General features: G+C 41.2%; 2 protein-coding genes across 2 annotated transcripts; both read left to right on the forward strand.

The window, feature by feature from the left end:
* Positions 1 to 22: 22 nt before the first annotated feature.
* Positions 23 to 9,908, forward strand: oaz1a (ornithine decarboxylase antizyme 1a). Its single transcript, XM_054790071.1, is given in 6 exon segments — positions 23 to 2,789; positions 6,690 to 6,756; positions 6,758 to 6,844; positions 8,413 to 8,591; positions 9,154 to 9,239; positions 9,341 to 9,908. Coding segments are annotated over 6 exon segments (891 nt in total). The 5' UTR covers positions 23 to 2,448; the 3' UTR covers positions 9,472 to 9,908.
* A 4,553-nt stretch (positions 9,909 to 14,461) lies between these two features.
* Positions 14,462 to 18,355, forward strand: org (oogenesis-related gene). The gene is made up of 7 exons (XM_054790526.1): positions 14,462 to 14,472; positions 15,374 to 15,451; positions 15,518 to 15,592; positions 16,130 to 16,340; positions 17,660 to 17,826; positions 18,009 to 18,116; positions 18,211 to 18,355. The coding sequence occupies exons 1-7, from the start codon at positions 14,470 to 14,472 to the stop codon at positions 18,253 to 18,255; spliced, it is 687 nt and encodes a 228-aa protein (XP_054646501.1). The 5' UTR covers positions 14,462 to 14,469; the 3' UTR covers positions 18,256 to 18,355.
* The last annotated feature ends 5,276 nt before the right edge of the window (positions 18,356 to 23,631 follow it).

A 23,631-nucleotide genomic window follows, 5' to 3' on the forward strand; every position in this document is an offset into this window, starting at 1 on the left:
ACAACAAAAGCAAAAACTATTATTGGCTCTCATTCAAATCCTTTAAGAGATTCAAGATTCAAGAGAGTTTTATTGTCAAGCACAGTAAAATTGGTGGTTCTGCTATGCAATGAAATTCTTGTTCTGTTCATTCTCCCAAAAAAAGAAAGAAAAACACAAGAAAAAGAATAAGAACATCAGAAACACAAATGCCAATAAATTCAGCAACAACAACAGAAGAGACATTAATACAAATAAATAAATAAATAAATAAAATAAAGTGCTATGAGTGTGTGCGTGTGTTGCGTGCGGTGTGTGTGAGTGCTTCGTTGAGAAGCCTGATGGCCTGTGGGTAAAAGCTGTTTGCCAGTCTTGTGGTCCTGGACTTCAAAGTCCTGTAGCGTCTGCCTGACGGTAGGAGTGTGAATAATGAGTGTTGTGGATGTGTGCTGTCCTTGATGAGGTTGTGTGTTCTGCGTAGGACTCTAGATTTATAAATGTCTTGCAGTGAGGGGAGGGCTGCCCTGTAGGTGCGAAAGGGCTGTGTGGATGGCAGTGTTGACTGCATCATCAGTGGACCGGTTCTGGCGATATGCAAACTGTAGAAGGTCCACAGTTGCCGGGATGCTATTTTTGATGTGGGTCATGACTATTCTTTCAAAGCACTTCATAACAATAGGAGTGAGTGCTATAGGGCGATAGTCATTCAAGCAGGTCACGTTGCTCTTCTTGGGTACAGGCACTATGGTGGTGGACTTAAAGCAGGTCGGAACAGATGCTTGTGCAAGCGACAGGTTAAATATGTCAGCAAGCACATCAGCTAGCTCTGATGAGCAAACCCGAAGTGCACGTCCTGAGATGTTGTCTGGGCCTGCTGCTTTTCGTGGGTTTGTTTTGTTCAGAACCCTGCGCACATCAGCTGATGTCACCATGAGAGGTGAGTCCTGTGTGCTCCCCAAGTCCAGACACCCTGTCTGCTCATCAGGAGTTTGGGTGTCAAAGCGGGCGTAGAACTCGTTCAGCTCTTCTGGAAGTGTGGTTTAGCTGGATGTGGCTACGCTACTCCGCTGTCGATACTCCGTGATGTGCTGAAGCCCTTTATCTTTTTGGCCCTCTCGTGTCCAAGAACTTATTCCCTGAATTTTTAAACAATATACAAATGTAACACTACATGGTCACAATATGAACAGCACCGCAAACAAAAACCCCACAAAGATATTTGTGAGAATAAACATAGAAGAGAATTGAATCCAATACTGACACCAGCTACCCATCTTTCCATACAATCAATATTTTGATTGATCATTGCTATAGCACATCTCATTTCGGATTACCCTCATCTAATCCATTATATAATGTAATGCAGTACTATTTGTTAATTTGTAAGGCTTTATGCAGTAAGAGAGTATATATATGTATACAAGATATGTATAGAATAGTTGGACCACACAGTCAAGAGATCTGGACCATCTGGGTTCAAATCTCCACTTGGGAATCTTTGTGTGGAGTTTGCATGTTGTCCCTGTGCTTGCGTGGGTTGTCTCCGAGTGCATCCTTCCACATTCCAAAAATATGCATGTTAAGTTAATTGGAGACTCTAAATTGTTTATATGTATGAATGAGTGTGAATGATTGTTTGTATACATGTGCCCTGCGATTGGCTGGCAACCAGTCCACTCCCTGCCTCAAAAAGCCAAAGTCAGCTAGGATAGGCTCAAGCATACCCCCGCAATCCGAGTGAGAATAAGCGGCATAGAAAATAAATGAATGAAAGAATGTTTAGAATATAAAATAAGCCGCTTTTTCTCAAAAATATAATTGTAAAAATGACAAAGTGCCCCATCGCATCCTTTGATTTTTCTGTATGCGGCCTTTGTTGCAAAAAGTTTGGACATCCCTGTCTTAGCTTTACAGTACTTATTCTAATTGCAAGTAAACGTTGGAACTGCCATGTTGGCCCGTAAGCAAACAGGACGAGAAGCTGTGTTGTTTCTGTGTGAAAAGACATTTACATTTGTCATCAAAAGTCATATCTTAATACAATTTTCTACTTTCTAAGGTTCAATTGAGACTCCTGCAGCCCAGTTGGTATTTTTTTCATGAAAGTAAGCAATGAAAAGCGCCGCCATATTGGTCCTGGCAAGACTCGTCTTTAAGCAAACAAGACGTGTAGCTGTGTTGTTTGTATAACGATGCAACATAGATGTTAACATGTGTACTAAACATCTCATTCATTTTCAACTAGTTAATTTTGTAGTTAATCGTATGGCTTACTAATTATGTGTAAACAGAAAGCCATATTTGTCCTGTTTTTAAAGGTACAATTATATTTATCCGCTGATTTCAATGACCCAAATTGTATTTAGGGTTCTTAATTAACACGCAGATGTGGGAAATGTAGTTATACAAATGTTGATATTTGGGTTGCTGTTGGGCTATTACATTAATTGATGAGACAATGTTAATGTGATGTTACGCTATTATAATATTGTCTGGTTGAATTTAATATTCTTGTCGTCGTCGATATCTGGATACAAAATAAGTGCGTCATCCATCAACTGTCTCGTCATAAGGCGGCGGACACGCCCCTCCTCATTCATTCCAGCAAACCAGACTGCCTTCTGTCAGCGCAATCACAGCGGTCGGAGAGGAGGCAAAGAGAGGCAGCCAAGTGTGGACGCAGTCCGGATGGTTAAATCTAACCTACAGACGATTTTGAATAGTCACTGTTTTGCTAGAGAAAAGGAAAGAAACTTAACTGAGATGCCTGTGATCGAACAGTCCAGTAATAATAAACCGGAAAGTGAAAGGTATGTTGTTTTTTTTTTTGTTTCCTTGAGATAACAAGCTAGGCTAGCTGCGGCCTGTCGAAAAGACGCCGTCTATTTCCTGGGGTGACTCCGGCTATGACCAATGTTTTTTTGTTACGTAACTCGTATTCACCCACTACACCTTCCTCCGGATATTAAGTGCTACATTTCATGTCAACTGTGTAACATAAAAGCGTTATACAATGTAATAATCAATTTAGTCATTATCATGCGTGAACATACATTTAGCTAAATGTGAACATAAGCTAATGTGTACATCACAAATGCTAAAGCTACATGCTAATGGTTGAGGTTAATGCCAGCCTAATTAATCTAACCGTTATATTCCGCCTACTTTAAAGTTAGAATACATTAAACGTAATTATTATTGTGTTGACTAGAACGCCCTGTAGTGTAACGTATTAGTCGATGTAGCAATGGCCTCTTGGTAGGTTACGTCACAATACTGGTGTTTTCTACAATGATGCTACTACCTGCCAATACGATATTTCAATTGCTTTAATGTGAATTATCACTCACATTAATGATCACTTACACTACCGTTAGTAAATATACAGTCTTTGTAGACTTGTACAATGTTTTTCCATTTGGCCGTCTGGTTCAGGATCTCATTAGCAAACATTGAACCACCCTGCTGCAACGCCACAAGGGATTTAATTAAGCTTTTTTGCAACAGGAAGCTGAATTTAAACTACCTAGCTGCATTGTAATTTAATTGAATTGAAGTGTTTGCATGCTGGAATTAAGGCTACAAACACAGTAGCGACGAGTTGGAGGGGCTTAGGAACCTGTCGGCCTAGGTGCTGGTTCTATTTGTCGGGTCTTGTCCTGACAAGAGTCTGGGCGATGTTGTCCCTTCTGCTTTTCTGTGGTAGTTGTTGTGAAAGAAGCTTTGGAAATTTCCACTGCACTGCGACTAAAAGGGGGAGGAAGAAGAAAAAAAGGGGTGGGTGGGGGTGTGATGTCATATTAAACATAGAGGCCAATCATTGTCCTCTTTTACTCTTAATTTGTAGACATGCTATGTATGATTGACACTCTGTGAATGAAAGGCACCAGACGGGAGCGTTCTGCTTTTTGAAGGACTTACTGAAAGGATGCTAGACAAAGATCTTTAATATGACAGGAGTGCTCTGCTTTTTAAGGACCTATTGCAAGGATGCTAGTCAAAGATCCTCTTATCAGTTTTTTAAGCACTTATTTAGGGCTGCAGCTATCGAATATTTAGTAATCGAGTATGCTACTGAAATTTTTTTTGATTCATTGAGTAATTGGAAAAAAAAACATTGGTTAAAGTGCAATTATAAGTACACAAGAGAAAATAAAACATTTAACTAAGTAATGAATGTCCAATTGGTTTACATTCTTAGATAATCAACCATTTGTTTCTTAAATTCACATTGTGCATAGTTACAAACTGTATTTTCTTGGGTCTGATGGACTATATGATGGTGCTTTTGTAGATTAATTTATCCATCCCAGACTAACTGTTTACTGGAAAAGGAGAGCAATAATAGTTACTTGACTAAGACATTACTAAGGCTAAATGACATATTACATTATGTTGATGGCTGTGCATTTATAAATCCTAAATGTAGACAGGCTGACTAGAATTAAGACAAATATTCTTTATTAAGCGGTCTGACCTAATGCAAAAAGATCATTAGTCAAAGTTCCTGTGTAGGACAAGAATGCTTGGTCTCTAAGGCCTTACTGTAAAAGCTGCAGACAAAGATACTCTATATCAGGAGCACTCTGCTGTTTTTGCGGGACACTACTGGAGTTGTGACAGCTCCTTCTATTAGGATAAGTGTTACATAAAAGCTAAAGAAAAGGCCACATGCACAGCCTTGAACCTTTGACACTTGCAAAGCTAACTCGGAGTGATATTTTGTGAGACTTGAGAGGCACATTTTTTATGTCAGGTGTTCCACTTGTATCAGAGATGACCTGCATTAGTGGATGCTCCAGAACCAGCAATGATATCATGTGCATTGGTTGGTTAATCCAACAATGACTCTCATTTGGGTGTCAGACTGCGACTCCACATACAGTATAGCGCAGCAGTGTCATTGACGCAAGTGTGGCGTAGCTGTGGCAGCACTTCTGTTAATTTGACAAATGTGACACATACATACACTGCACATACGTGCAGGTACACACACGTACACACACACACAGACTTGGCTGGGTGTAAAACATGGCTTACTTTTTGTCCTCCGCAGTCTTTAACCCCACACAATCCAGTTAGTGCGCGACTAAATTGGGCCAATGGTTACACAAACAGGTTTTTTGTGTGTCTTGATCGCTTCCTGTCAACTCTACCTAAGCCAAGGCACACAAGTATGTTTGTTTAAGAAGTTGTGTGCCTCAGGCTGAAATACACTCTCAATAGCGACAAAAAAATGAATAATTCTGATAATGTTTTCAGTGTTACTGAAAGGTATTACCACATTGAACAGATTGTAAGATGACCCGTTTTTAAATGCCTGTTTTGGGAAAAATACTTTTTAAGACAAAAAATGTTGTACATCAAGCTTCCAATATTTGTAGATTGAAATGAAAAAATGAGCATTATAACTCCTTCTCTGTTTGCTAACTTGTGAAGAACTTTTCAGACTTCTTTTCTGAGTGGCATGGTATGTATGTTTCAGACATGCATAAAAAGTTAGATGAAGGAACATCAGAAGCTTACGTTTGCACAGTTCAACATGTCTCAAAAGGAGCAGTCCTACCCCTTCCACATGCCTATTACTGATAATCATTCACACCAAAACTTTTCACTATCGAACATGTCATTTACATATTTTTTCCACTTCCTGTATGAAAGGATGGTGATAAAAAAAAATCAAGAAGCAAATAGGTGTTAAAATAATGACACTATATAAACCTTGTGCAGAATTAAGGGACTAAATAAAATTTGAAAAATTATACATTGGGAATACATTGTTAATAAGAATAAATTTGAATTAGTAAAACATGAAATTAAACAGGAAGCATTGATGACGTCAAAGCTGCATCCAGTCTTTGTGGGTTACGTAGGGTCTTAGTGGGTCTTAAGGTAACTGCCAACGCTCCGGTTTTCACTGGGAAACTACCGGAGTTTGCCCTCCTTTCCCTCATTTTGCTGTATTTTCCCAAAACATTTCCCTTATTTTATATTGCAAATGTTGTCAGGTATGTCATTGATGTGTGTGAGTGACAGGAAGAAAAGCGCCTACTTGCCTCTAGAGAAGTTGTTTGGTGTCGATGTGTCTGTCGCGAACGAATCGGCTGTAAGAGCCGGCTTGCGTTTTGGGAGCCAATTGGGAGCTGATTAGTTTTTCCTAGTCTTTTTTTTCCCCGTTAAAGGCAAATGGCATTGGTCAAGATGTGTGGCGGTGTGTCTGTGTCCACACGAAGCGAGGGTGGGGGGCTTAAACAGGCTGTGGTGCTCTTCAAGCCGATTCATTCATGAGAAATTTGCATGAAGATATTTGACCTATTTTAACCTAATTTGTCTATTGAGGTGGGTCTTTTGTATTTTATAATATAACATATTTTTGTAGCTGCTCATTGAGGTTTAAATAAATGTATTTAAATAATAAACATTTGATATCATGATTATCATTAGTAATTTGTTTGTGCTGAAAAAGGACACTTGTGTTTCTGTTAGTTATCAGCGATGTGGTAACAAACCCACTTCCTCTTCCAAGTTCTTCATCATACTCATTTTTTTCAAGATGGTGGCCAGTCACTGATTAAACTCAGTGTGATTTTTACAAGAATGGGCAAATGTTTGACTTCTCAGATGAGTCACTCAGCAGAAAAATGGGTGCAAACTCTGATTTATATATTCCACTTGGCGATGGCTTTATGCGTGTTGCTCTCGCCTTGCAGTATCTCCAGTCCCCGGAGGTGCTCCCGCTGTTGCAGTAACCCGTGTCCGGGGCCTCTGTGGTGCTCCTGATGCCCCTCACCCACCCCTGAAGATCCCAGGTGGGCGAGGGAATGACCAGCGGGATCGCAATCTTTCAGCTAAGCTATTCTACTCTGTAAGTTCAGTACTTTTCCTGAAAAGTATTATATACTGTAAAGTTGGTGCTGTCATTTTTTTTAAATGTCCATTTCTAATGCATGGGAACTATTCAGCTCTTGGCACTTCTGATGTCGTCAAAGATCCTCTAGACACGGGTTTTGACTTTTTTTTTTTTTTTTTTTAACAAACTCTCAACACAATAGTAATTTATCGACGGTCCCTAGTATTACACAGCCAGCAGTTATGGCAGCATCGGCGGAACCAGAAATTTTTCATTGGGGTGGCCAAGGTGAGACCATTACTCAAATGTGGTTGCAATAATTTGATATGTTAAATGTCTAGATGGCCAGTGGGGTGGCCGGAGAGTGACCATGGTTAGCCACGGCCACCATTGGCCGCCACGTAGCTCCTTCCTGTGCCAGCTCCCGGCACCCTGACACAGCAGTCCATGCACAGTGAGGGGTAACTACCGCTGTAGCTGCGGAGCTGAATGTCAACGTCCAACATGAAACTGACTTCACCACGGTACACCGTGAACATGTATGCATGGGGGTGATGCATTTTCTTGTTCTTGCGGCTGGCGGGAGTCAAGTGGCAACAAGCTTTGAGACGCATTACTGCACCTACCATGTTGGACTGTATCCCGGAGTTACGAACGCTATACGTCAACTGGATCGGCCTGAAGCCGATATTAACTAATCTTCAAAATACAGCGAATCGGCAGCCGATCCCTATTTCTAACCCTCCGTTTTGACGTACTTTTTTTGTTTACGTCAATATCTCACCTTAAAAACTATTTATATTGGTTTTGTTGGTTTCATTTTTCTCCCAATTTCATTTTGACAGTGTACTATCACATTAAGCCTGTTTTGCCACAGTCTTTATAAACTTTGCTGCAGCACTCGGTCACCTCATTGTATACATTTGAGGATGCACGACTGGAAATGACAACACTTAACCACACATGCTTACGTTAGCTTACCCTGTTGATGTGCTTTAGCTCTGGAGTGCGCAATTTGACACTCCAGTCTCCATTTTGCTGCAGCGCTCCGTCTCACCATTATAACATCTGAGGATATAATGCTAGAAATGACAACAATAACCACACATGCTAATTTTAGCTTACCCTGTTAGTGTGCCTTAACTCTGTATGCTGCAATATCCACTTTACTGCCGCAGCCCGTTATCTTGCTGCACTTAGTCTACTTTTGAATTCAAGTATTTCCCCGTTGTTTTTGTTGTTGTTGTTGTTTGGCGGCATGATGCATTCAATTTGATGCATTTTCACAGTTTCCTGTGTTATTTTTTTAAATGGACAACCAACCACAACAAAGGAGGGTAGAGCTGAGACCAGCCATCACTCTTTTTTTTTTGTTGTTGTTGTTGTTGATACCATTAAAATAAAAGTAGTTAACTTCCCCACTAGGTAGAGCACTGTGTTTTTGCTTACCTTCTTTTGGAATGATGACAAAAAGATGTCCATTTGGATACATTGTAGGCATTAACAATCATGCATTTCTAACTGTAACTTTGTTTTCTCATGTTATCTCATTTACTTACCAACATTTTTGTAACCCTATGCAGGATGCTCAGTTGCTGGTTCTTGAGGAGTCGCCTCCCCCGGCCACCAGCAGAGTGCGCTTCTTGCTCTTCGAGCCTCGCTTCACCGAAGGCAAGAACTGCGTGTGGAGGGCGGCTCTCAAAGGAGGCAACCTCTACGTCGAAATCCCCCCTGGCGCTTTACCCGAGGGCAGCAAGGACAGGTCAATGGGGAGAATGTGGGATATCTGTTATGGGTTGCTGTGGATATCTGAATTATTTTGTATTTTCAGCTCTTGTCTGAGTGGGAAAACCATTTTTAAAGTTATGTCCATCATATGATGACTCAGTTCTGCTTTGCTAATATATTCAATCTTAAATAGAGCCTAATTTTAGCGTAGCATTGCTTCTAAGATTATAAACAAAGAGTAGCAAGAAATACTAAACATGACAAGCATCATTCTTCTGTTGACCAATCAATAGACAGCAGTGTCTCTAGCTCCACACGTTGTGAGTGTGCAAATGCCCTGGAATATTTTAGCACCCTTTGCAATGGAAAAGCAGTAAAATGCATAGGGAACCAATTCAGACTGCCCTAAGCGATCAATCAGGTTGCATGGTTTCTGAGTGTTGCTATGATTATACTGCGATGTATGCGTGTTAAAGCCTTTTTCCTAGCATAATGACAACTATTCTTAACATCACAAGCAATTTTTGAGGAATTGGTGTCATTTTTACATGAGCACACTGCTACTACTTCTAACAGAGTTTGAAATGTTTCTCCAGTTTTGCTCTCCTGCTGGAGTTTGCAGAAGAGCAGCTGCAGGGCGATCACGTGTTCATCTGTTTCCACAAGAGCCGTGACGATCGAGGTAAAGCATCCTTAACAGTTGCTTTCACTACACTAAAAAGTACTTTGTGCCCTGTGACCTCCAGCCTTCAAGTGAGATGTTTTTTGTGTGTGTCTCCGCAGCATCCCTCCTGCGCACATTCAGTTTCATGGGCTTTGAGATTGTGAGACCGGGTCATCCCCTCGTCCCGTCCCGCCCTGACGCTTTCTTCATGGCTTACAGCATCGAGCGAGACTCCTCGGATGATGATTAAATTAAGGGAAAACAAACACCTGGCAGTTCCAAACGTTCCTTTCTTCTCATCTTCACCAATCCACCATCCTTAGTAGACGTGACTTATCTTCTAATAATCAAAGTGTGTGTGACCTACCATGTGCTGTGTTCCAGGCTAGGAAAGTAAACAACAAGCACGTGGCATATGGGTCACTGTTGTACTCCCTGTGACGTCTAGTGATGACTTCCTGTTCACCATAGTCTGCACAGGCTGATTTATATTTATGATTACATTGGAATTCATTCATCTTACTCCTGGAAGTAGATTTGTTTTCATAGTAATTGTGAGTTGATTCTCCTGTTTATGTTGATTTATTGTTTTTGTTTTCTATGTGTGCATGAATTTCATTTGATGCTCTGATGCACTTGACAGATATTTGCATGTTGAAACTGAATCAATTAAAAGTATACATCTCATACTGAAGTCGTTATTTACAGCCAAGGTGTGGATTAGAAAACATTTGAAGTGGTTGTCTTTTTTTCCAAGACAGATGTCCTGTTCCTTTCTTTTGATTGTTGAGTCATAGTTTTTCGCATAGAACAGGACAGCTGTGAGGGAACAAGATGAAAATGGCGTTCAATGGATTAGTATGCTAATGAAAATGAGGTAACCAACACATGCGTAATTTCTAACTGCTGATCTTTTGTGCACCTTTGTTTTAAGGGGGCACGGAGCACATGGCAATAAACATATTGCATTGTCTGCTAGTGCTTTAAGGACAGAAGAAAAACATGTTAATATATACAATCATGTTTTAAGAGGGGGCAGGGAGCACATGGCAATAAACACATTGCATTGTCTGCTAGTGCTTTAAGGACAGAACAAAAAAAAGAATGCTAATATATACACATGAAATTTTAGGGCCAGGTGAAAAATGGCAAAGACATTTTGCATTGTTGGATGTGAGAGAGTTTGTTTGGATTTCTTGACATGAAGTTTTATGCAATTTTTGATTCCCAAAACAAGACACGTGACAGATAGGACATTTCTTCTTAATATTATTCTAATTTTGGCTCTACTTATGCAAAAAAACAAAATAAAGAGGAAGCCCTCATTTGCCCTGAAGCACTTACGTCATTCACATAACAAACAACATGGCGACTGTTTAGAAATCGCCTCCTTGTAGTCGTCGAGGACTCCTTCAATAATGCGATGACAGCATTGTTTTGTGTGAGGGGGTGATGCGAGGAAGCTGGGATGCATTAGTGGGGCCATCATTAGCGAGGCCTCTCCACTCAGGCTCTTTATATGCTAAGATTTATGTATCTAATGGTCCGGCTAGTGTTTGAGACCTTGACACTGCGTCTGACATTGAAGACCATGAAAGCGCAGGAGGAATCCATTAACCTTAAACCCTACCTTGTACCTTGTATCTGTCTGAACTAGGCATGACATCATTGTGTGTTCATGCTGAGAGACCCATACCTGAAATGGAAAGAAACCAATGAACTGAGGCTGATTAATATGCAGCATATTCCTTCGGTATTATGCAAATATTATCTAAGAGGTAACTCTTAGGTAATATTTGCATATTTGCAGTGTACTTGAACGCCTCATCATGTGACCAGCAAACACAATGCAGCAGAATAGCTGGAGTAAACTTTTTTTTAAAACTGAATGAAAATAGAATTAGTGTGGCTGACAAGTAAGGCACACGGCAATGTAGCTCGGGTTGCTGGTTTATTATGGATATGACACATTTGTCTTTGCACACTAACAAGAACACACTTTTAGTCAGTTCAGACATGAACTCAGTTGAGACGGTTAGTGACAAAAGGGGATGCGTTTCTTTATGGCCACACAGAGGCGGTGTTTCAGCTTTCTGTCTGCACGTCTGCATGAAGAAAGCGATGGAAATGACATCCTGTCAGCCTCAGAGTCCTTGCTGGCCTCAGGTGGGTTTTCTTTGATGTCCTCAGAGGCATCGCGAGGACTCGCCTCAACCGTGTTGGAACGCCTCAGCCCGGCTTGGAAGAGCAGCTCCTCCTCATTGGCCATCTGGGGGCTCTGGCTCAAGGTGATGAAGCCATAAGGGGTGGTCACCTTGGTTAAATGTGGCAGGGAGAGCGCCGCCCTGCTGGCTGGGTCCAAGCAGTGCTGGGCCTCAGCTCCCAACCATTGGTAAGACAGCTCCCTCTGGAGGCAGCTCTTCCTCCTTTGGGTCAATGGGACTGAGATGCTGCGTTCGGCTTTGCGGTCCGACACCTCCAAGCCTGACCTTAAAGAAGAGGAGGATGCAGAAGACTCGCTCCCGGGACTCCCTGATTCTTCCAACGGTTCCTGAGGCTCCACGTCGCTCTCCTGCAACCTGAATCCGTTCTGCACCAGCAGACTGGGAATGGTGAACTGAGGGATGCTGTCAGGGGTGAGGATGTTTGGGAAGCTGCTCTCTCGGCTCGATCCCAGAGAACACCCGAAGGATTTGCTCGTTGCCCACAGAAGTGCACGGACACCTGCGCTGCTGTGCCTGCGTGATGTGGTGTAACCATCTGACTGGTCACCACTGTTTGCATTGCTGATGGCTCCGATGCTGAAGGTCCTTGTGACTGCGTTCCTCGCCATCTCTCGCCGTCTCGCTTCAGGAATAGTGGCGGCTACGAGCTTAAATAGTTTGTCACTTACCATATGTTGTCCTCCATAAACACGTACATGTGACGAAAGCCAGAGGCGGAAATGGTCACCTTTTAGGGGAGCATGTCAACAATGGACGTATAATGACAGACCACTCGCCTCAACCTCTTCATATGCTAACAAGGGTTTGGAGTGCTGCATGAATGAAGCTTCTACTTTGGGGTCCAAGCATGAAGTACACAAGCCAATCAGCATTTCCAGTGTTCTTCAGTCATGCTCCAAAAATCCTCATTTTCAAAAACAACCACATCACAACAAGCCAACGTAGCACATGACGCAAACATAACAACGTAGATGACATGATGCCAGCATGACTCTTAATATTCATATATCTCTATTTGTCTGCAGATGTTTGCTAATTATGGGTTTTTCTTGCTGTGTTCAGCACAGCAGCAAATGGCCTATCATGCACTATCTTGATTAAAAAAATGCGACTACGCTAGGCGCTAGCGATGACATTATTTTTAAGAAAAGTACAATTAAAAAATACATGACTGGACACACAGACCTTTTAATTTAATAATAGGTCCAATGTTTATTGTCCTTCAAATGATCGTATAAACAATATTATTGTCAACATTATTTTGAGACCAAATTAGCCACTAATGTCATGATAATATATCATAATTATACAGTGTTGGAAAACATGATTAGACCACCCTTGTTTCTTCAGTTTCTTGTTCATTTTAATGCCTGATACAACTAAAGGAACCTTTGTTTGGACAAATGACAACAAAAATAAGAGTTGCAATTTTTGGCAGTACAATGCTATAGCTATCATGTAAGAACTTTTGTGATTTTGGTTATTAACAAGAAAACCATGGAAGTTGCTAGACATCAATTCAACTCTTATGAGCTGTATTTGTTACCATCATTATATTTGTCCAAACAAATGTACCTTTAGTTGTACCAGGCATTCAAATGGATCAATAGACTGAAGAAACAAGGGTGGTCTAATATTTGCTCCTCCTAACTTCTATTACCTTGCTTGCATTGCTCCTCAGTCCTCTCTTCTGCTGTGTGTATGCTAGTGGCCCCGCCTCACCTCACAGAGACTGTATGACTGATTAGAGGACTCACTTCGTTCAAGCTGTTTTTTATGAAGCAAAGGGGCTGAAAACAAGCACAGAGTGAACCCTCATTGCGCCTGTTTGGAGGCGAGAGATGAGGAGAACAGACACGCATGCACATGGCAATATATCGCGGCTGGAAAAATGACCAACTTCATTTTCATTTATCGTTTGATTAATGAATTCATTTATTACTAATGCTCACAACACGTGCTGCGCCTGGTCGCTCGCTGAATTATATGATTCACCGGCCACAATATTAGGTATGCCTGTGAAATGTTGCTTCAAAAAATTAAGATGGATCAATTTATCGTGGAGTTTTTACAATCACTACTTCCTGGTGGGACTTTGCGGTGTCATTGTGCAATTCGGGAGCCAGTATTTTCCTTCCTGAGTTCAGCAAACCTAACTGCAAGCAACATATCATGCACTATCTTGATTCCTAACATGTTTCTGTGACATTAACAATATCCTCACACATTTTGGGCTCATTTTCTCTGTTTTTATTCATATTACTTTTTATTTTATGTTTCAAGCTTCCTGTGGACAAGTGTTGCGAATTAGCGCATGTGCTAAAACACTCAAACAATGCATCTGGTTTGTTCAATGTAATTGTGATGTCCACATCAAATAAACAATAAAATAAAAGACAATTGTGGCGTAAACGCTAGGCGCTCATACTTTCGACAACATGTGGAATTATGATACAATTCAATGCCCACAACATTAGGTATGCTTGCACAATACAATGAGAGTAAAAACCATTTGTTTTGCAGTTCAGAATGCAATAAATGTAAAAATATGTTCTAATATAAAAAAAATAATTTGATTTACAATAGAAAGACTACACAATCATTGAAATGATTCAGTTTTTAGAGTGCAGTGTCTTGTTTGATCTTTTTGGGCTCAGCAAACGTAGAAGCAAGCAGCATCATACATAAAAAAAGCATATTAAGGTTTTTGATTATTATGTGAATCATGTGTTCACATATTTAACAAAATGTTCTATCTATCTTTATCTTTATATAGGTCTATAATAGCGAAGAAGAAATTTACTTTTTTGTTATATCATGATATATGTATTTCTTCAAGGGACGAAGGTTGCGTTACTTGAAGGAATGGGAGAATCTCAGTGCTTCCATGATGCTTACCAGGCATTGTATACAGTGCAGTTAGCAAGCCAGTTTGCATACAATTGATCTGGCATGACCCTTCATTTGGATAAACAACAATTTTTTTTTGCTGCTGAATGACTGACGTAAAAGGATTCATTCATATGGTATGTTCTGGAAAATGACATTACTGAACATGCATACCGGTATGTTTGAGATTGCAAACAACGTATTGTCTTACCCAGAGCATATGGTTTTGTTTCAGTGTTGTTGTTTTTTTCTGTTTGTGTGTGTGAGTGTATGTGTTTATGGAGAATCTCCCCGCTTTTTAATTTAAAATATAGATGTTCTGCGAGCCTCTTCATCTGCTTTGTACACTATGTACGCTGTGCGAATGTAGTCGAAATGTGAGTGGTAAGATGGCGTCTCTGTGGCTTCAGCGGCTTGCACAGCGGCGTGCGACGTATGAGCTATCCAGATATATAATTCAGATCAGTGCCCCAGAGACGCTGAGCGTCCGATGGGCTGGACAAAGACTAGCATTTATCTAATGACCGTTCAGTTTCGCACAGTGGAACAACGCGCCCTAAGCTTCCCCTTCGAAGTCAGTGACTGTGTAAAAGCGCCGTGGCGCTGCGGGGATAAATGAGAAGGAAGTAGTGTCAGTTACATGTGATTAAGTAACTGATTCTGAACAAAGGATCGAGGTATTGTAGCGCACATTTAGCCTATGAAATGTACACACAACAGTGCATATTTCAACATTTTAGGGTTAGGGCAGTTTTAGAGAAATCGCCAATGATTCTTTCTGTCTATACGTGAATTGTTTACAATCACTACTTCCTGGTATGACACCAGACGTCGGTCTGTCACGTGCAAGTCGGCATTTGGCTGCTTAATTGTTGCCGTGTTCTGATAGGCTGGCGCTGATTGCGACCGGTGAGTGTGTGTGCTGTGATTGGCTGCTGGCTGCGCGCTTCTGGGTACATTTAAGATATTTGGTAACCCACCATTTAAAAAAAAAAAAAAAGCATTTCTCTCTCAGCGTCTCTGCCATTATCTCGGCAGGCCGGCCCGGTCCAGCACACCAACAGAATGACGAGTGAGCACCATGGTGAAGCAGTGGAACACAGCGAGAGCACCGAGGTACCACCAGCTCTCTTCTTAAGTAGTTAGTGTTGTTTTAACTGCTGTTTTCCCTTCTTTAAACAGGGTGTAGTGGAGGTGAAGAGAGATGGACTGCTTCGCGCCGTGCTGCGGGGCCTTTTCTGGCCATTTGGCGTCGTGGTACGTGCCGCCTAATTTGAATTAACTATGCTGTAAAGTTTGATTTATTAGAAAGTCAACACGTCTTTAAAACAATCTTACATCTTTTAGATCCTGCATTCTTTCGTCTACATGTCTGAGATGTATGCTGGCTTTCTGGGAATTCACGTGTTTTTCTTTTGGGGCGAAAACTGACACTTTAGCGAGTCTCATTTATATGACGTCACAATATGCGACGATTTCACTTTCTTGATAGAATCCGTTAAGTGGTACTTGTATGTGATTCTTTGTCATTGAGTATTTAAAGTATGCTCTGGTTTTTATATTTTGTATTAGCAGTATGGTAACTTCTGGAGAATTTTAATTTTATTCAAGTGCAATAACATGAATGCTTGAACCTTAAGTTCACCTTTTTGTTGCACTTCTTGATTTTTATTGCATTTCTGACTGACATTTGTTCAATTCAATGCCATTAAAATGAGGTACATGTAAACTACTGTTCAGTGGAATTGATGTAACGTTACCAATTTGTGTAAATTTTTCCCATCCAACTCGTAGGTCCGTGCATCTCGTTTTTTTTGGTGGGTTATGGGTTACAGGCAGCCCAAGCAAAAGACAGTCCAGATCTCCAGTCCTGGACGCCAGAGCCTTGCAGGCCACAAGCGCCTGCACCCGGTTACCCGCCTGCTGTTAAACATCCTTCCCCGCTGGGTGCAGGGCGCCCTGGGATACCCTCTCTCCACAGGCATCGGCCGTTCCCTCTCACCAGGTTAGTAGTGCTATCTGTAGAACTACCGGTTTTACTGTGCATATGACAATGAAACTCTTGAATCTTGTATGTGAATATCAAACACAAATACTGTACGTTTTCTTTCATGGATGACTTAAAAAAAAAAAAAAAAAAAAAAAAAAAATCACATTTGAGAGGCTTAAATCAGAGGACATTTTTAATTGCGATTGGCTGGCAACCAGTCCAGGGTGTACCCTGCTGCTTGCCCGAAGTCAGATGGGATAGGCTCCAGCATACCCCCGTGACACTAGTGAGGATAAGCCGCATAGAAAATGGATGCATTAATTGTTACGTTGTACAACAATTCACTATTAAGGAGCTGAAGTGCCTCTGACCATCTCTTGGCACTAAAGTACACTAATATACACAACTAGGGCTGGGAATCTCACGATACGATTCGCAATACATGTCACACTAATATTGTGATGGGGTTAAACAATTTCAGTTTATTTTGCTGTATATTTTAACAAGAGTACAAACTTCAATATTGCAAAAACACTTGCGATAACAGGATTTTATTTTAGTGTCTGACATTATTTTACTCATTCAGAAAACATGCCCCTCGTAGATCAAATCTATTAAGTAGAAGCATAAAATATTTAGTGTAGTATAGTAGTGATGTAATCACCGGAAAGAGTGATCCAGATCAGGTTGAGCAGCATGTTGACAATAAAAGCAGTAAACTAAACTTGTCTCGACCAACACAACATATACTGTAGCATTTGAATAGAAAAATCAACATTTCAGTTTTGAGGGTGGTGACAAACTTGGTGGCTGTGTGAATGTCGTGCCGCCCGTGCTTTCCTAAGACACTTCTTGCATATTGTGGCCATCCATGCTATGAAAACCAAAGTGGGTCCACACTTTTTATTTCCATTATGCTGGCGCATCTAACTTCACCACCATTAATGCAATGTTTTGTGTGTTTTTTTTTTTTTTTTCTTTTCTGTGACTTTCACTCAATTTTCTGCCATTCTCACAAGGAGTGCCTCCTGGAAGGCAGGAGGTACACTGAAATAAGTTTATAGCGGCTATACTTGTAATTAAAAATGAGCGTATATCGGGTTCAATGTTAAGAGTTCGATATCCATTTAGTCACAGTACACTCATAAACACCCAGGACACATGGGCCGCACTAACGCCAAACTTTGTCAAGTAGGGTCCACAAAATATGGTAGCATGAGTTGCAAATGGTGTGCCGATTGAGTGTGAGACCCCCGATGGAGAAACAAAACAGGGGAAATGGGGTCAATTTTAGGTTGTCCCTAAATTGAAGCCTTTTCTGTCCTCCTCACCAGAAGTAAGAGTCTCTCCCACTAAACCATGTGGAAAGGGCAGTAAGAGGAAACAGGATGAGTTGGATGATGATGATGATGATGATGATGAAGAGGAGCATCAAACCTGGGTGGAGGCGCTCAATCAGGAGCTCGCTGATGAAGGTCCTGAGGAGGATCCTGACTATGAGGTTAGTTTTTTGCATGCCATTTTTTTGCCTTATCGAGATCCTTAACGGTAATAGTACGTGAATATTTGCATGTTACTGTGTGGTTGCTTTTTTTTTTTTTTTTTTTTAGTAAAGTTGAGGTTTACTGCAAGATGTGTCTGGGTGTCCCAAAATGCAACTTTTCATGCCAAATGATTTTCCAGCCCAGTTCTATAGAGACGGAGAGTGAAGAGTACTGCTCTCACAACAATACAGAAAGTGACATCGAAATTCATGGGAAAGGCATGGTCATTATTGAAGATGTCAACACAGTAAGATGTACTTGTCCTTATTAAGTCTTTTTTTTTTTTTTTTTTTTTTTTTTTTTTTAAAACTGTCAAGACTAATGCAGCTTCACATTTGCAGGATGCTCAGCTGCCCACACCTCAACCCCCCTGTCCTGATGTTTAAAGTTGTCTTTTTCTATATTGATGTCATTTTTCTAATTTGCAATAAAAGTTATTGAATTTAAAACTCATATGCTCTGTGTAGTCGCAGTGAGAAATGTTTTAAAGTGGTAAAAAGCCTTCAAGTAATATCAAAGAACTGGATACTGTACACATGTGGAATATGCTTTGAAACTTCCAGACTGATTCAAGTAGCAATAGCTTTTATGACAAGTTTAATTTATCTGCAGCTGGGTTTATGCTATTCTAAGCGCTTGAATGTGCTGCCACAATCCCAGATTTGCAGTTGAGCACTTAAACATTTACTGTGGTACCACTAGATGGCGGTAATAGTTTAGATTTCTCCAAAAGCTGCAAGCTGTGCAACTTTTGGATGCATTTTTCATTTTGGCAATTGGTGCAGCATCAAGTGTGTGTGTGTGTGTGTGTGAAAAACTAACACGGCTTTGCAATGCATGTTTACTGTATTTGAGCTGTGCAAACTGGCTTTCTTGCGTCGTTGCTGCATGTTTTTAATGTTGCCACGTTGATCTATATGGTTTGAATCAGCCGTTTCTCTGCACCTCTTTGTAAGCCATCTGTGGAGTGACTGAGGTGTGTTCATGGTGCTTAAGCAGCAGGATGGATCCAAGAACCTCTTGACAGTGACCGAGGCCGATCTAGCAACAACCCAGTGAATGAGTGGCTTTCACTTCATCAGACATGGCACAAATTGTTTTTCCTGTTATGTACACATGATCTACATTGGAGCGGCTGTCGGAAGCTTCCAAGATTAGTCTGCTATAACCCAGCACGCTTAAACTGGACCTATAGGATGGGTCTTCTCTTCTCTTGTTGAAATTAGCAGCTCCTTATCTAACTGCAAGAGCTATTTTGGGGCTCCTGAAGTTTGCAGTCTTGCTGGTGTCCTCTTTCAAGAGGATTGTGATTTTTATCATTGAGCAAAATCCTGCCACTGAGCCACATTTTATATTTTTAGATGGGAATTAATCTGTACTGTAACCATAAAACATGGGCAACGTTTGATGTAACTATCCAAGTGTAAAGTATAATTATTTTTGATTACACCCCCCCCCAAAAAGGTGACTAATGAAGGCTGTAGGTAAACCTTTATTCTCCTGACATGTCCACTTTTTGATATTCAGCATGCAAGTCGACGTGATCTATCTCTTACTGTAAAACGCATGCATAGAAAATCTAACAGTAAACCTTTAAACTGCTTTACTAATGGTTAGTACGTTTAGAGGAGAACATCTGATGTTGCTTCCTGTCCGTCTTTATTTTATGTCTAGAGGGCTCTAATATTAAACATTAAGGTCGTAAACAGGTTTTCTATGCCACAACTACGAAAATATTTCACTTATAAGAAATCAGACTTTGTGGACATTCACTTATCAAGGTTGGGTGTGGAAGCAATTAACTGCCATTAACAAGGGTTCACTGTAATTACCTCAACTGTGGTTTAGTTGAGCTTTATTTAAACTCCTGGCTAGTGCAACTTTTTGACTTCCTTCATTCTCAGATGTTTTGTCATCTTCTGACGTTGAGGTGCACAGGCAGCCGCCACTTTACCCAAAACGGCACATTATTGTCAAGTATGCTTGATGCTTCTGTGTGTGTTGGAAGCCCTGGTGGTCTCTGGGGGGCTTTGATGGCTGTCTGAAGCGTTTTGAAGTGTAGCCTGCACGGTTGAGGCAGCCTTGGGAGAGCATCGACCTCTGTCTTTGGTCTTTGTAGCCAGCTGGAGGCGACTTTTTAAAGGAGAAGCGGCACTTTTTTATGCTTTTTAGTGCAAGGTGACAGTCGAGGGCTGTAAATGTAAGGCACGGCCTCAGGTGTGCTGTTAAAGAGAGGCAGTTAAACCTGTAGTGTTTATATAAAAAAAAAAAAAAATGCAAAACCCCTGACACACACACTACTCAAACGGAACAATGTAGAACTTGCTGACACCTGAAATAAATGGCAGCAGGTGTCACTAAACCCTCACCCCCCTCATCAAACAGCTATTATATTCTGCATGACAATGTGACACTGTCAACTTCCTAACCTCCACACACACTTACGGTAAAAGGCTCATTCAGCATGTATCGCTTTACCGCCTGCCTGATTACCAGCTGTCCCTGTGCATCCAGAGCATCCATCATTGTCTGGAGCAGGAAAAGAGGTGCTGTAGTCAAGACTCTCCTAATAAGTAAAGAATAGTGCAATACGGTAGCTATGTTTTATTCACACTTGAGTATGAGCTCCAGCTGATGATTTTCCCCACCCATTATGTGGTTTATATTAGAGTAGTGATTAATGTCTGCGTAAACTTGCACTGTTTTTGGAATGTTTTTGTTTGCCTTCTGGTTTCTGTTGGCTTTCTGGAGAGGAGCTAAGCACTGTCAGCCCCTCTTGTGCAGTAGTGACGCCTGCTTATGCCATTGTGACCGGAGGAGTCGTGCCCATGCGTGGATGTTACTCAACGCGGCCTCACATTGTACTTCTTTAGACAGCAGACTTTTTGAGACCGACTCAACAGGGACTCTGCTGGTGCTAGCCAGGCAGTTGTGTAGTAGTGTTTTGCCTCATTTCCTTCAAGACACAAGTCATCTACAATGAGTTTCCACACAATCAGCAGTTTGAATGAAGGATTATTGATTTCATGGTCAGAACTGCTGGTCAGCAACTTCTTCAAGCTTCTTACCCCAACTAATGTCGCTTGCCGTTCCGGCGTCAGTCCAGCAGGACTTGAAGGCTTTTGCTGCTTGTTATCTTGTGTGCTCTGTTGTGCCCTAGTCCGTCCTGAGGTCGGAAGCACTTGTCTTCGGTTTTATGCCGCTATCATCCGTTCTATGTATGGATGATAGCCTGTATACATGTACGTACAATGCATAACATTTGAATGAAGCATAATTGTAATATACATGAACACAACTAGAATGGCACTGAGTTGAGCACAGCACTTCGCCGAACAATCCTAATTTACTTGTAGATCTGAACCCCACTGTTCACCCTCAAATCATGCCTTTCCTTGGAGTTTGTCATCTCTTGCATTATGAACTGAAAAATGAAGAAGAGACACTCCTGATCAACATTTTAAGACCAGTTGAAAAGCTTTCTCTCTTTCAACGCGGTCGGATTGTTGAGCAGCATCAGCAAAGCTTCTCGCAGATCCCCATTGCTGCTCAGGTTGGATGCAGTAAGACAGTCATTTTAAACGTCTTCAAAGATCCTGAGGGTTATGGAATAAGTCAAGTGGTATACACAAAAATGTCACTGGCCGTGAGCCCATCCATTTTCCATGCCGCTTATCCTCAGTAGGGTCGCGGGGGTATGCTGGAGCCTATCCCAGCTGACTTTGTGCAAGAGGCGGGGTACACCCTGGAGTGGTCGCCAGCCAATCACAGGACCTGCCCTGAGCTGGACGATCCAGTTGGCTGTCAACATACGGGACCATCCTTGGCCCAAATGAAGGTTAAGGGTTTGAAGAACAGAAGACTTCTTCAAAGGCCTCGTCTCCTTCAACGCCACAAAATTGCCTGTTTGGAATTTGCAGGAGAGCATCAAACATGGGACATTGAAAGGTGGAAGAAAGTTTTATTCTCTGAGAAAAAATTTAACCTTGAGGGTTACATAGCTTCCAACATTGCTGGCATGACAAGGAGATCCCACCTGAGATGTTTTCCACATGGAACAGTCGAGGGGCCACCACCATGATCTGGGGTGCTTTTTCCTTTTAATGAAACAATGGAGCTTCATGTTGTGCAGGGGCGTTAAACGGCAGCTGGCTATGTGGGGATGTTGCAAGGGGCATCCTACCTCAGGACCGAAGGCCCTGTTATGTGTGGTAATGACTGGCTTTTTCAACAGGACAACGCTGCAGTTCACAATGCCCGCCTGACAAAGGACTTCTTTCAGAGGAATAACCTCACTCTTTTGGACCATCCTGCGTGTTCCCCTGATCTAAATCCAATTGAGAACATTTGGGGATGGATTGGAAGTTTACAGAAATGTACATCAGTTCCAGACAGTGGATGCCCTCCATGAAGCCACCTTCACCACCTGGAGCAACATTCCCACTTGCCTCCTGGAAACACTGGTATCAAGCATGCCCAAACCATTTTTTGAGGTGATTAACAAAAATGGCGCAGTTATCCATTACTCAGATCTTTTTTGGAACATTTTAGTTCAATTTTAGGGCTGGTCTCGGGTTTTTATTTTTTATTTTTTTTTATTTTTAGGTCTGGTCTTTTAATCAGCTGAACAGCCCATTTCATTTTAATGCTTGCTTACAATAAATTGCTTACTCAAATGTTTTCTCACTCCAGTTTCTTTTTTGTATTTGGAAGCTCCACTTAAAACCTCCTTAGGATCCAAAAACCAAATATCAATTCTTGCAATTTTTTAAAACGGTTCTTAAAATTTTGATAAGGAGTGTATATAAATATTGGACCTTTTGCACTTTTATCCAGACCTACATCAAAATAGAGTGGCTTCCTCCTTGGCCCATACATCTGTCCCTCTACAAAGGTTTGTGGAAATGTGTTTGGAAAGTCATTTTTGCTGAAACAAACGGCAAGAAAATGTAACCTTTAGTGATAGTAAGGTAATAAATACTAATGGACTTCACTTTGTACACACGTTTGGAAATGATAGGGGGAAAAAAGACAATCATGCACTTATAACAAATGAGCAAAACATGACTTGTTTTTAATCTTCTAGTTTATTATTCCCTGTGGGAAAAGTTTGTTGACGCAATTAAGTCCACTAAAAATGATGAAAGCAGGCCATTAAAAGGATAACAATGGGCAATGAAAGTGGAATAAAAGGATATAAGAAGTTGTACAAGAGTCACACATAAAAAGAATGGAATTTCCTGATGAATATCTCATTAGCCAGCTAATCCTTTATGCATAGAGATATTATGGAATATGACTTTTTTTCAGCCATATTTTAAGGAGAAATTGGGTAAAACTAACATGAGGAAAATACCTTAGAACAGGGGTCTCAAACTCAATTTCACTGGGGCCAGTGGAGGTAGAGTCTGGGTGGGGCTGGGCCACATCAAGTATTGGGAGTAGGGCTGGGAATCTCAGGGTACCTCACGATACGATACAACTCACAATACATCCATGTGATAACACCACTGTTAGTTCAGTGTTGGTGTTTACTTGGCCCTGTAAGTATGGAAGTAACACTGAGCTTGCCCGGATGTTGCGGGATGCAGGAAATCTTTGATTTCCGGTCGCGGGCCGCAAGATACGATTTGGTGGGCCGCGAGTTTGAGAGCCCTGCCTTAGAATTAAATGCAACACTGAAAACCATCAAAACGGATGCTATTAAAGTGAACCTAAATTAATTTTAGCCTAATTTATGAGCATTTTAACTTATGAGAAAA

The sequence above is a fragment of the Dunckerocampus dactyliophorus genome, chromosome 10 (assembly GCF_027744805.1).
Source record: "Dunckerocampus dactyliophorus isolate RoL2022-P2 chromosome 10, RoL_Ddac_1.1, whole genome shotgun sequence".
Lineage (NCBI taxonomy): Eukaryota > Metazoa > Chordata > Actinopteri > Syngnathiformes > Syngnathidae > Dunckerocampus > Dunckerocampus dactyliophorus.